This window comes from Amblyraja radiata, chromosome 26 (genome assembly GCF_010909765.2).
Source record: "Amblyraja radiata isolate CabotCenter1 chromosome 26, sAmbRad1.1.pri, whole genome shotgun sequence".
NCBI lineage: Eukaryota > Metazoa > Chordata > Chondrichthyes > Rajiformes > Rajidae > Amblyraja > Amblyraja radiata.
Genome location: NC_045981.1, coordinates 12,855,798 through 12,868,443, shown reverse-complemented (window position 1 = coordinate 12,868,443; position 12,646 = coordinate 12,855,798). Strand labels below are relative to the sequence as shown.

The following is a 12,646-nucleotide window of genomic DNA, read 5'->3' as shown; positions in this document are numbered from 1 at the left end:
TGTCTCCCTACTGATCCATTTACGCAAGTTTTAAATCAATCTCAAAGTATATTTGAACTGCGTGTTACATGACTTTATGGCATATTATACGCCTCCGAATAGCTTTGTAAAAAGTTAACAATTTGGTTGATTGCTGCCTGTAATCAATGTGTGTCACGGGCCATTTGTCATTGTGCAAAATTCAATGTAACCATGTGCATGTTAACTACCTGTAAATATGTACTGTTGGGTGTGGTGAAACCAAACTATCATTGTGCAAAATGGCTATTTTTAGCCAAATAAATATTGTATTAGTGTGTTCTATTAAACTGATGTTCTAATAGATTCACCACAGTATCAGAAAGAAGCATTACTAGTTTGTTTTTATATAATCATATGATTGTAGATAATGTTGTAGTTTGCGGTAGAGCAAAATGCATTACGAAAGAGAGTGGAGCACCAACCCAGTATCAACAGATTTAGTTAATCCTTCAGGAATGCATCATTCTAGCTCTTTCAGTATGGAAGCAGAATGTCCTGGGTTTCATTGGGACATGCGAAATAAACATTCATCGGTTTCAAGCTGCATTAAATGAATATATTTTAGTAGAAATACAAATTTTATTTCATGAAATAGCCATTCAATCTCTGCGTGAAGTTGGAGATTCCATTGTGTGGAAAGTAACACCTCATGCTTTATAGGCTGTGGGCCGAGGAGCTTTATTCTGCAGTTTCGTGACCCAAGTCACCAAACTACATGACATTTTCACATATTGTGTAAAACTATTTATATAAATCACCCCTGAAACTCGATATGAAGAAGACTTGCACATTTTTATTAAATTAGAGAAAAACCGGAAAAATGTCGGGAATTTTTTAGTCCAATCAAAGCACGTTTAACATTGAGTTGTCTGCCAGTTGGCCAATCACGCGCTTTGTTTCAGGTTAGCACACAAAATGGCTGAGGGGGCTTCACAGATGCCTGTTTTACTGGAGATTCCGATTTGTTGTTCTGTGGAATAAATGTCGTGGAAACTTGCAGCAGGTTAATTGTATTTAGTGGGAAAAACATTAAAAAGGCTGAAGAAAGTGCTGCGAAGTGGATTAAAGTGCAAGAAAGCCTTCAAAGTCCCTGCTGATGTGCTGGAACACAAAGAAGGCCCCCATGAATCAACTCTAACTGAAAGGTAAGACTAAAGTCTGAATTTATGAAAATCAATCTGTATGGACTTTAATTAATTTAATATAATGTGAATAAATTAATTCATTCATTCCTTATTCATTCATTCACTCACACTCATTCATTCATTCATTCATGAAATTGAGGGCCTAAACTATAACACAGTCAATTAAACATTGTCACTAATGCCAGCCTGTTGTAGAGTAATAAGTCTTTAACAGCTAATCTCGGAGCTGCCTGCAAAAACTTACCGAGAAAAAGTGCTCCGACCGCGGGGCCTAGGTACTCACGGTAAAGTGAAGCCGTGGTCTCAATTAATAAGCGGCCGATTCGTGATCGCGGAACTGCGGATCATCTCCGCGGGCGGGGGGGGGGGAGGCTGTACATAGTGTCGTCTGTAGCGGTCGTTTTCAGACCCCGATAACGGGAGAAAAACGGAGGGATATCGATCGCTATTTACCGCGAGTACCTAGGTCCCGCGATCGGAGCACTTTTTCCCGGTAAGTTTTCGCAGGCAGCTCCGAGATTAGCTGTTAAAGACTTATTACTCTACAACAGGCTGGCATTAGTGACAATGTTTAATTGACTGTTATAGTTTAGGCCCTCAATTTCATGAATGAATGAATGAGTAAGTGAGTGAGTGAATGAATGAATAAGGAATGAATGAATGAATTTATTCACATTATATTAAATTAATTAAAGTCCATACAGATAGATTTTCATAAATTCAGACTTTAGTCTTACCTTTCAGTTAGAGTTGATTCATGGGGGCCTTCTTTGTGTTCCAGCACATCAGCAGGGACTTTGAAGGCTTTCTTGCAATTTAATCCACTTCGCAGCACTTTCTTCAGCCTTTTTAATGCTTTTCCCACTAAATACAATTAACCTGCTGCAAGTTTCCACGACATTTATTCCACAGAACAACAAATCGGAATCTCCAGTAAAACAGGCATCTATGAAGCCCCCTCAGCCATTTTGTGTGCTAGCCTGAAACAAAGTGCGTGATTGGCCAACTGGCAGACAACTCAATGTTAAACGTGCTTTGATTGGACTAAAAAATTCCCAACATTTTTCCGTTTTTTCTCTAATTTAATAAAAATGTGCAAGTCTTCTTCATATCGAGTTTCAGGGGTGATTTATATAAATATTTTTACACAATATGTGAAAATTTCATGTAGTTTGGGGACTTGGGTCACGAAATCCTATTTCTACACACATTTTTGATGCTCGGCCCACAGCCTATTACTAGTTAAAGCTGTTGAATAAATCAATCGTATAATCCTGTTAGAGAACAGTACCAATTTATGTGAACTGAGCAGATAATGCTGCATTTTAGGTTAAAATTTTTAATGCCTAAAACATGCTTGCCTGAAACGCATCTGTACTCGTATCTGCCTCCCATTTTCATAGGAAATTTCTGAAAGAAAATTTCTGAATTGAAAACTCAAAATACAGTGTGTAGCTTTGTATGGGAGAAATTAGGAATTTCACAAGGCTGTGGAACTGACAGTGATACAGCTGAATTGAGTTGCTTTTCATAGCTCCAGCCACTCATGGAAACATAGAATATATGTGTAGGCCATTTGGCACTTCGAGCCAGCACCGCCATTCAATTTGATCATGGCTGATCATCCAAAATCAGTACCCCCGTTCCTGCTTTCTCCCCATATCCTTTGATTCCATTAGCCTCAAGAGCTATATCTAACTCTCTCTTGAAACAGAACTTCAGCTTAGTGGTTAACGGAAATTTGACCTGCATTGGAAACATGGCAGACACAAAACACTGGAGTAACTCAGCGGGCCAATCAGCATCTCTTGAGAAAAGGAATCTGAATAAGGGTCTCCACCCGAAACGTCACCTATTCCTTTTCTCCAGAGATGATGCTCGACACACTGTTACTCCAGCTTTTTGTGTGTCTTTGATCTGACCTCTGGTGCTATGTGTGGGTCGAGCATGCACGTTTCCCTTATGACCACGTGTGTTTTCCTTATGGTCCAATTTCTTTCCATTTCCATTGAGTTGATTAATTGGTCTTTTTAAATTGCCCTTAGTGTGAGGGTAAGTAATAGAATCAGGTGGGAATTGCATTACTGGAGAAGAAGTTTTAGGAAAAATTAGTAAAGGAAAGGATTGTTTTGCGAGCCAGCACAATCTTTATGGGCTGAATGGCCTAGTTCTGTAATATATGAAATGGTGTTACTCATCAGGGATTGGCAGCAGTGGAACTTCAGCACTACTTTGAACAGAATTCAAGAGAGAATCATGTTGATGGAGTAATAGGTGACACACTTGCTTATGTTCTGTTTAATAACTTAACATGCTCTTAATCGAACAAGTAGAAAATTGAATACATCATGAGAGAAAAAATGCATTGGTGGATTGTATAATTACATATAATTAATGCTATATGCATAAAATAAGTTGAATACGTTCCTCCTGAGCTGGATATATAAACCTTAATTAGTATGACCGAAATTATTTTAAATGAACAGAATTTCTTTTAGCTTTGGAGAACTTTCCACAGACATAACTATATAAATGTTACATCTTTTTGTATTCTAAAATATGCTACATATTTATAGAAATCTTGTTGTTAATTCTTTGTGAAAGATGCATGCTGGCTCCTGTGCTTATTTTCAACCTTATTTTGCTATTTGAAAATTAAAATCTACAATCCGAATTTAGATGAAGGAATCTTATTATTAATCTTACGAATTAACATTATGAATGCAGTAATTAAAAAAAAAAAAAAATCAGGCAATTTTGTGGAGTTAATGAACTTATTAGAAATGAAGTAATTTTATTTTTTTAATTAATAACAAAACATCAGGCAATTTTTGTGGAGTTTCCGGTTACCTGGAGAGGCACAGAAGATTGATCGAATGATGGAAGCTTTTGCTCAGCGGTATTGTCATTGTAACCCTGGAGTATTTCAGGACACTGGTAAGCCACAGCAATGTACTTTATTTGCCGGTTAATTCAATAATAACTTGTTACAAATGAACATACTGAGCAACTATTTCATATTTTCAATGTCTCTTCAGAATCAAGATTTGAATGTCGTGTCGTTTAAACTAATTTGATATTTGAGGTAATAAGGAAAAGGGCAGTGTCAGTTTATGCTGGGGCAAACACAGGCAAAGTAGCATGTTGGGATCCTTCTTTCAAAAATATTTTTAGTTTTTGTTTTGCCTATCTGAATGACTAATTCAATTTTTGCAAATTTTGCATCAAAATATTACATTCATAGCATACATTTTCATTTTAAAAGTGCAATTCAACCCCAAAGCTTGAACTTTCTATGATTTAAGAGACATATGCTTTAGATTTTACTATCATTATTTAGTTCTGTTCATTTCACATTTTACCTCTTTAAGTATTCTTCTAATGAAGGCACTATAATAAATTGTATTAATGTACAAACCTGTAGTCTGGTTTTATTTGCAGATACATGCTATGTTTTATCTTTTGCGATTATTATGCTGAATACCAGCCTACACAATCCAAATGTAAAGGATAAGCCCAGCGTGGAAAGGTTTATTCTGATGAACAGAGGAATAAACGACGGTGGTGACTTGCCTGAAGAACTATTACGAGTCAGTATCACAGTTATTCCTGCATTTTGTGTAATGGGCAGTTGTGAGTAATATGTGCATATTTTGAAACTGGTAATTAGTTGCCACTATGGCTTCATAAATATCACATATTCCTTGAATAGGCCCAGAAGAATACGAGCTTTGTTTGTTTCAAATTTCTCATTACACAGTGAAAAGTATTACAATAATAAGGACGAGCTTTATTGTATTAGTTCAAAAGTTAACCTCTAAAACTCTTATGTGTTAAATGCCAGACATGCTTTAATACAATTTAAAGTCTTACATAGATTACACTACTCTAAAATAAAACTAAATAGAATCTTCCCACAAATCTCTCCTATTTGTGATAAATGTCTACATCTAGAGGCTAATTTAACACATACGTTTGCAAATTGTATAAAAATTAAACATTTCTGGACTGATATTTTTGAAATAATTTCAGAAGTTATTAATACAAAACTGGATCCAAACTCAAAATTAATAATACTTGGAATATCAGAACAAAGTTTAACACTCACAACAAGCCAAAGAAATTTCCTCGACTACAGTATAATAACTGGGAAAAAATTAATATTAAAATTTTGGAAAGGCCCTACAACCCCCACAATTAAAATGTGGATTGTGGAAATGTCGGAGACCCTATATCTAGAAAGAATTAGACTTGTCTTAATGGACAAACAAGAACTTTTTGATAAAATATGGGCTCCATTCATTAATTATCTGAAGGGATAGATTGGCCCAGCACGAAAACCCAACTGAAACTTGAACTCGGGATTAGATGAAAAGTTATACTCTATAATCTACGAACCTATCTCCAATGATGTATTATAAGTAATCCATTCCACCTTTTTTGTTTTTTTGATATTTGTAACTCTTTATTCTCTCTTTCTCTCTTTTTCTATATAAAAAAAACACTAGAAGCAGAAGTAATCAACAATTGAAAATGTTAATAATGTATGACTGATGTATATGAAAAGGTTTTTTACTATAATATTTAACTATACTTTATAATATGTCTACCTCTAATAAAAATATTATTAAAAAAATAAATAAAACTCCTATGTGAAAATAAGAATGTTTTACATGTGTTAAGGCTGTTGCTCATTTCTTCTCCTTTTTCCACAGTTCATTTAATTTTAATTCTCTTTTGTAACATCTTCAAACATAAGGATTTAAAATCCCTAATTTAGCTGGTCTTGTCAGTTCATGAGATAAGAGTTACTTTTCCCACCTTATGAATTAAGACTTGCAGCATCTAGGTGCACAAAACTCACCTCCAGTAAATAAATTTGTCAGCAATTATGGCACTCAAATTAAAAATTGTCATTCAATGTGGCTGGAGTAAATATTCACAGCATTACACATTGTACTGTAATATTTTAACCCTGTTATAATTTCTAATGAAATATAAACAATTTTGACATTTGTTAACAGAATCTCTACGAAAGTATTAAGAACGAACCATTCAAAATTCCAGAAGATGATGGCAATGACCTGACCCACACGTTCTTCAATCCAGATCGAGAGGGCTGGCTTCTTAAATTAGGTCAGTTAACATAGTTTAGTTTTAGAAGCTCTACAGTTCTGGGAATCATGATTATTTTCACTAATAATCTTTGCAATGTTATAAGATGTTGGAGTATTTTGTGACAGCAGCTTTAAGAAGGTAAATTACAGATAATCCTTCTTTAAGAACTTCAAATTGTAAAAGCAAGTAAGAATAGTGAATGTTAGCATGATTTAAGTATAGAAAAACATTATAAACTGTTATATATATATATAGTTTTGCAATTATAAAGGTAGTTAAATGTTAGGGTGATTGACATTTGATTATCTCAGCCTATTTCAGCTAAAAAAATTAGTAATGTAAGCAGGTAACAATTTACATTTTTTCTATTTTTAAACAGGGTAAAGATGAATCATGTTTGTTATGTTAGAAATACATAGAACAAGCATTTGGTCTATCAAGAAAGCAATTCTAGGAATATTCCTTGATGTACTCTCATAGAATTTCTATCCCAGTTTCCAAAATATCATAATGCTACGTATGTAACAAATGGTAAAATTAATCGCTAAGAATTTTGGAAGTAGTGCAGCTCAGCTCAGTTATGCTACTGGCATTAGTAATCAAATTTTCTTCAAGATAATGGGTTTTGACCAGGTGTCAATTTACTTTTGATTAAATTATCTCATTTGATTTCCTGTGTTAACAAAGGGTTTACTATAACCAGCTGAAATATTGTTTGTCATTAAGACTATACAAATGTGATTGTCCTAAAATATACCTTTGTGATTTATTTGCATCTTCAAAAATATTGCATTTATTAACATTTACCTATAAACAAAATGAAAGTATATTGTGTAAAATGACAATGCACAGCTTTAAAATGAGAATGATATGCGCTTAAATGGTATGTATTTACCTTAATCCTTCCAAGATAGAATTAGCCTTAACTTTCCACAATGCCAATGGCGGTTGATTAGTAAGAATTTCAGGTCAAATTCATGTTATTGATTTGTCCATTTAGTTAACAAATTCTAAGAAACCAATTATATTGCTTCTGATTTTGGAAGTTGGATGTCTAGGCTTCAACCATTATAACCCGTGATTAATTTTGTTTTGAAATTTAGTGAACACTACTAATTACCCTTCATTCTTAGGAGGAGATTTGACATTCATTACAAACCATTTTTCTCTGCTTTATTCTTCCTCCATTAAAATGTCCATTGCTGCTTAACCTCATTTCTAATCAAATACATCCTGCGCTGCAAATATCACCAAAACTGTTGAAACTTTTGTTGATCATATTGATAAAATGATTTAATTATTCAACTATAATTTCTCAATAATCAATTATTTAACCACAGGTTTGTCAAGATAAATGTTTACAAAGAAAGTTGCCTTCATTAAAATACATTCACACTTTTTGATCATAAATGTAATTAATTGAGGGCTTGAAAATGCCATTTTTCCTTCCCATTGAATGGCATTCTTTTATTATTAATTCTTCTACCCATAACTAATTTGAATAACTTCTGCAGTTTTGGTTTGGAACTAAAATGGGTTATTCTGATTGTGGGGGTGTTTACTCTCATGAGAAACCATTCTGTTGCTTACATTAAACATATAATATAGTAGTTCTTTTGTGTGCTGTTCTGTCTTTGAAATGTAGTCCCATTAAATTCAGAAGCATGACACAATACAAAACAATTACTTTCCTGTGTGTTTAGTGCAAGCACCCTGATGTAAATTTCTCCCCCCTAGGTTTAAATAAATGCATTATTTGAATTAGTGATTAGATCTAGCTATGTAAATTAGAGCTCTAACATCTGGGTTCTATAAATTGAAGTCATTAATGTTCAATACACCTGAGAGCTATTTTAATACATAATAATCATTTTTGTGTGCCTGCACACCATAGATTTATGGTGTAATTTTAACTATTTATTATTTTTTTTCTTGCCTGCAAATAGGAATTTCAATTGAAATTCATAAACTAGGTCTTCAGAGACTGGCCTGAATTACATAGTGGGTGAATACCTGAGCTATTAACTTCTGGTACCTCCATTTGAATCCGATCTGTATTTCCAGATGAAAATTGAAAATCCATATGACCAATTCCATGGAAAAATTAAAATTTACTAAGTGTCGTGGACATTGAATATCGTTGATTAAGGAAAGATGAAGATTGACCTGTGGAATACTTGCTTCCAGTCATTGGTTACCACTAATCATTGGTCCAAGCTTAAATGTAAAATAATGGTCTCCACCAGAAAAACAATATGTTATCCATGAAACTGAAATTTAAGCTCAAATATAGGCGGAGTGCAGAATTATTCATGACTAATAATTGCTGCACATAAGCAGTACAAAATTAAAAAGCAAAGATCAGATATAAACTAGGAAATATGTTTATCAATATCTATTACTTTTGTGGCCAAAAAATTATTGTTCTGGAAATATTTTATGATTAACATTTGTGAAGCCTTGAAATATAACTTTGTATAAACTAATATAGTTAGTAGTACTTTAGATTGAAAGATTTTGTACCTTAGATATTGATTTCCATATTTAAAATGATAAAATAACATGATAATTAAAGTTTCTTAAGTTCTCAATTTAAAATTATGCAATGTGATAAATTAACAGAGCACATGGTCTGAATCTTAAATCAACAGTAAATGATAAGAACTGTATTTATATTATTTTAAATTAATTAATAGCCCTTGGAATACCAAGCAAGGTGAAAGTTGTAGTTCAGCTGGTAGTCCCTGAGTTCAATCTTTAAATTTCAGACACAGAAAGTTGAGCACAGAGATCTTGTATCAAGGAAATGCCTCGCTGTTCGAAGTGCGATTTTTAAAAATGTGAATGAAATATTAAACTAAGGCTACTCAGTAAGGTTGGGCATAATTGAGACTGCAGTATTTTGAGGAACAACAAGGATTTTCCCCAGCGTCCTGGCAAATATATATCCCTTCCTCAAATAAACTGATTATTTCTGTGTGCCAATTGTTTTCCACATTTCCAATGTTACACCAATGACTGGAAAAAAATAATAATTTATCTGTAAATTGTTTTTGGATATTCACAAGTTATGTAGATATTTCAGTCTTTGTGTCATTGGTGAATGAGGATCCAGGGGCAGCATTTCCACAGGACTTATCGAGAGATTCAGAAAGCCAAATCCGTCAGCTCACTTGTTAACGGTTCCCCTATAGTGTTCAGTGGTGACGCCCAGGCTTGCTGTGAATTGGCCAGTATTACACTCGGGAATTGTGTGTCTGGAAGGTCTGGAATAGACCACTTAATTTGTTGTGGGAATGTGAAAGGAATTGTACAATTATTAGGGAACATCCCCCACTTCTGATATGATGCAAAGAGATTCATTGATGAAGCAGCTGAAGATGATTGAGCCAAGGACATAGCCCCAGTTAGCTCCTGCTGCAATTTCATGGGTCTGTAATGACTTCCAAAAATCATCTATTTTTGTGTAATGTTTTGTAATCTTTGATCCAAGCAAATCTTTTGATTGAATTACTTGGATGAAAGATGTAATGAGATCTAATGTGGTTGCACTGCACTGAGGTGTGTATTGGTGATCTGATTATTAGTGAGTAACTACCATTAACAGCATTGTCAATGACTGCCATTAGGCCAATGATTGATTGATGTTAAATAATTGGGCATTGGATTGCATTTATCATGATTTTTGTGAACAGGACACACATGAGCAGTTGTATATAAATCCATTTTGTAATTGTAGTGGAACTGCTTTGCTAGATGACTGTTGAGCTTGAGTACAGGTCTTAAGTACTAGGGTTGGGATGTTGTGTGGTTCCTCAGGCTTTACTGCATCCAATTTACTGCATTCTTGTACTGGATCCCACCATTACAGAGGACTGGAATGTTGTTGGAATTTCTTCCTCCCTTCAGCTGTTTAGTTGTGACCAACCAGGTGTGACAGTATTGCAGAACTTTGATCTGTTCTGTTGGTTATCAGATCGATTAGTGAAGTTTATTGCATGATGTTTGGCACATACATAGTCCTATGTGATAGCTTCATTCAGTTGATACCTCAACTTTAGGTATTGCTGGTGCTCTTCCAGCTGGCACTTGTGCATTCCCCATCGATCTGGCTTGGTAGTGATGGCATAGTGAAGGATGATGTTGGACCATGAGGTTACAGATTATAGTTATGTACATTTGCACTGCTGCTGATTATCCGCAGTGCCTCAGGTTTTAACATGCTGGATCTGTTCTGAGTTGATCCAATATGGAATGATGGTGGTCGTCTATCTTGGGATTATGATGGAGGAGCATTTTATCTGTAACGTATGATTGTCTATGAGGACAACCACATATGCTGATGCTTGACTTCATTGAGGAGAAAACAGTTAGATGGTCTGAATAGAGTGGGAACAAGGAACATGCCTTAAGTTGCAGGAACCATATGGGTTGCATCGCAAAGTCAATATTTGGAGGAAATAAGTACATGTCAATCATCTTAAATCACCACCCTACTCAATCTTTGCCCACACTGTCCTCGTCGTCCTATTTAGTGAAGTTTGATGCAGCATGAAGAGCTGTTTCTCATCTTTTGGTTAGTTACTTTTACCTTTCTAGTTTCTTTGAGGGGTTCAACAATTCCATAATATATAACCATACCCCATTTTCCTTTATGCAGCAGCTGCTGATGATTATTTTGCCTTCAGCCTTATCAAGGATCTTGACTATTGTTCTCTCCTATTGCCTTTTGTTTAATATATCTCAAATATTTTCCACTTCTAGTGAAAGATCCACGACCTGAAATATTAACTTTGCTTCTCTGTCCACAAAGGTTGAGGACTATTGAGAACATCAAATATTTTCTGTTTTTATTTCAGGTTCTCAATGTCAACATATTTTCCTCTAGTTCAAAGTAGTTTTGATTAAGTTTGCTGGAATACGTTAATATTGCTGCAAATATGATAATCCGTGTGTAATGGCAATTCCTATATTTTCCAATGTCCAACTTTCCGTTGCCATTACTACACAGGTAAGTAGGAGTGATCTTACGCAGAGCAAAATGAACAGGTCTTCCTGTCGTTATTTCCAGTTTCATTGATTCTTTATTGAAGTAGTTGTACAAACAGAGAGATGAACATACCAGGTTCTTCTTATTCTCATACAAGTTGTAACCTTCTGTTCTCTCCGATCTGGTAAGAACTGTGTACTCTCCACCCCTGTGCCTGGTCTGAATCACTCCCTGACCCCCAAGCCCATATGTTACGCCATCCTATGCATCAAATGACCGCCCCAAAGTGTCCAAAATAATACTGCTAGAAATATCTAGACAAAATAATATAATATGCCAACAGTAACTAGCCTAAACATAAATGGCTCCTACATCGTGCATATATTTAATTAAAAACTATAATTCATATTTGACCTTTTACAAAGTTGTTGAAAAGAACAATATTTTCAATACGTGTTGGAAGGAACTGCGGATGCTGGTTTACACCGAGGATCAATTCGGGTCGAGGCCCTTCTTCAGACCTTCTTGAGTCAGAAGAAGGGTCTCAACCTGAAACGACACCCATGCCTTCTCTCCAGAGATACTGCTGTCCCGCTGAGTTACTCCAACATTTTATGTCTATCCACATTTTCAACATGACTGTCCTGAAGTGATAACAATCTTTTTGGGTGCTGACAGGATTGAATTGTTCATAAATGTAATGATCATTTCCAGTAATAATTGACTTGCATTGGGTTATCACTTTGTCAAGGGTTATAGGGAGAAAGCAGGAGAATGGGGTTAGGAAGGAGAGATAGATCAGCCATGATTGAATGGCGGAGAAGACTTGATGGCCGAATAGCCTAATTCTGCTCCTATCATTTATGACCTTATGAAGAACAGAGAAGATCAGAGAAAACTGCTGCATGTCAAATTCTGCCTCACCTCTGGCTTGGGATTATTTGTGGGTGGGTGCAGATCAATATAGATGCAAAATATTATCCATTTTGCACAGTTGCATCCTTTACTCGATGCACGTAAAATTAGCTAGGCCTATCAGGAACAGATATCCACCTTCTAACGCTTTGGACAGGTACATGAATAGGAGAGATTTACAGGGATATGGACCAAATGCAGGCAGGAGGGATGAGATTTATCAATAGTATTGAGTCTGTATCTTGGTGTAGTACAATTCATTGATTAAGTGAGAGATCAATTCTTCAATTAAGTGTATTGTTTAACATTGTTGCTAGAAACAACAGTAACATTTTGACTTTTGTGGTTGTCACTAATTTAAATGGTTAAATTAGTATTGCAAGTATATTGATATACAACAACATGACATTATTGGTGCGGGTTAATTCCCATAACTAAGGGTAAAGTAAAGGTTTTT

General features: G+C 35.0%; 1 protein-coding gene across 5 annotated transcripts in view; it reads left to right on the top strand.

Moving 5' to 3' along the window:
* The window catches only part of cyth1 (cytohesin 1), a 178,460-nt gene that overhangs the window by 153,662 nt on the left and 12,152 nt on the right, over positions 1 to 12,646 (top strand). For 4 of the 5 annotated variants that reach the window (XM_033044279.1, XM_033044278.1, XM_033044280.1 and 1 more), the window contains exons 7-9: positions 3,991 to 4,103; positions 4,608 to 4,756; positions 6,191 to 6,303. In XM_033044279.1, coding sequence (XP_032900170.1) covers positions 3,991 to 4,103; positions 4,608 to 4,756; positions 6,191 to 6,303 — 375 coding nt within the window. The remainder of the gene's footprint in view (positions 1 to 3,990; positions 4,104 to 4,607; positions 4,757 to 6,190; positions 6,304 to 12,646) is intronic. The other variant, XM_033044277.1, reaches the window with a different exon arrangement.